The sequence below is a fragment of the Pseudomyrmex gracilis genome, unplaced genomic scaffold (genome assembly GCF_002006095.1).
Source record: "Pseudomyrmex gracilis isolate BER0280 unplaced genomic scaffold, ASM200609v1 scaffold_4285, whole genome shotgun sequence".
NCBI classification, from domain to species: domain Eukaryota; kingdom Metazoa; phylum Arthropoda; class Insecta; order Hymenoptera; family Formicidae; genus Pseudomyrmex; species Pseudomyrmex gracilis.
In genome coordinates, this window is record NW_018024869.1 from 3042 (window position 1) to 4100 (window position 1059).

General features: G+C 42.2%; 1 protein-coding gene across 1 annotated transcript; it reads right to left on the minus strand.

Annotated features, from left to right (window-relative positions):
* Positions 1 to 51: 51 nt before the first annotated feature.
* On the minus strand, positions 52 to 787 carry LOC109863341 (putative uncharacterized protein FLJ37770; the record flags this gene model as incomplete). The annotated part of the gene is made up of 1 exon (XM_020443592.1): positions 52 to 787. A coding segment is annotated over exon 1 (736 nt), but the record flags the coding sequence as incomplete, so codon positions are not given.
* Positions 788 to 1059: the final 272 nt, after the last annotated feature.

A 1059-nucleotide genomic window follows, 5' to 3' on the forward strand; every position in this document is an offset into this window, starting at 1 on the left:
CAAGGTTCGATGAATGCGCTGGCGCATTGTCGTGGTGAAGCAGCCAATCACCGCTTGTCCAAAGCTGTGGTCGTTTTCTTCTGACTGCGTCATGCAATCTTTTCAATACTTCAACGTAGTATTCTTTAGTGATCGTTTGACCTCTCGGAGCATATTCATGGTGCACAACACCTTCATAATCAAAGAAAACAGTCAACATTGTCTTCACTTTGCTCCGACTTTGACGTGCTTTTTTCGGTCGTGGCGAGGATGCATGCTTCCACTGTGAAGACTGTCGCTTTGTTTCTGGATCATAGCCGTAAACCCATGATTCATCACCAGTAATAATCTTCTTCAGCACATTTTCATCATTAGAAATCATTTCCAAGTTGTCCTGAGCAATTTCAAAGCAAAGATTCTTCTGCTCTGCCATTAGCAACTTTGGGATGAATTTCGCACACACTCGAGCCATTGCCAAATTCTCGGTTAAAATTCTCCAAACAGTAGTTTTTGGTATTCCAAGATCACTTTCTAGTTCGCGTACAGTCAACCGACGATCTTCTTCAATCGCAAGTCGCACACGCTCGACATTTTTTGGTGTTATTGCGCTCGAAGGTCGGCCAGAACGAGAATCACTGTCAACTGACGTGCGGCCGTCTTTAAACCGCCTGTACCACTCTTTTATTCTTGCTTTACTCATACAATCCTTTCTAAATGCCTTATTTAGCATATCAATTGTTTCCGAGCTAGTTTTTCCAAGATTAAAGCAAAACTTGATGCAAATTCGTTGATCTAATTTTTCCGTCATTTTTTACAATAACAAAATGCGACGAACGAATAAAAGACACAGTAAACAAACGCACGCCGTTCACGAACTAACACGTCCAGCCGGTAACTACGCACACCAACGAGTTCGTGAAGACTTACTGGTCACGCCCATGCGCCACAGATGTTGCTCGGAAGTATTGACGCGGAGATATGAAGGTAGGCTCGATACTTTTGGGACAAACCTCGTATATTAGTATTAGTTATTAAGAAACAAAACACATTTTTAAAGATAGCGAGGCATGAACCATGATT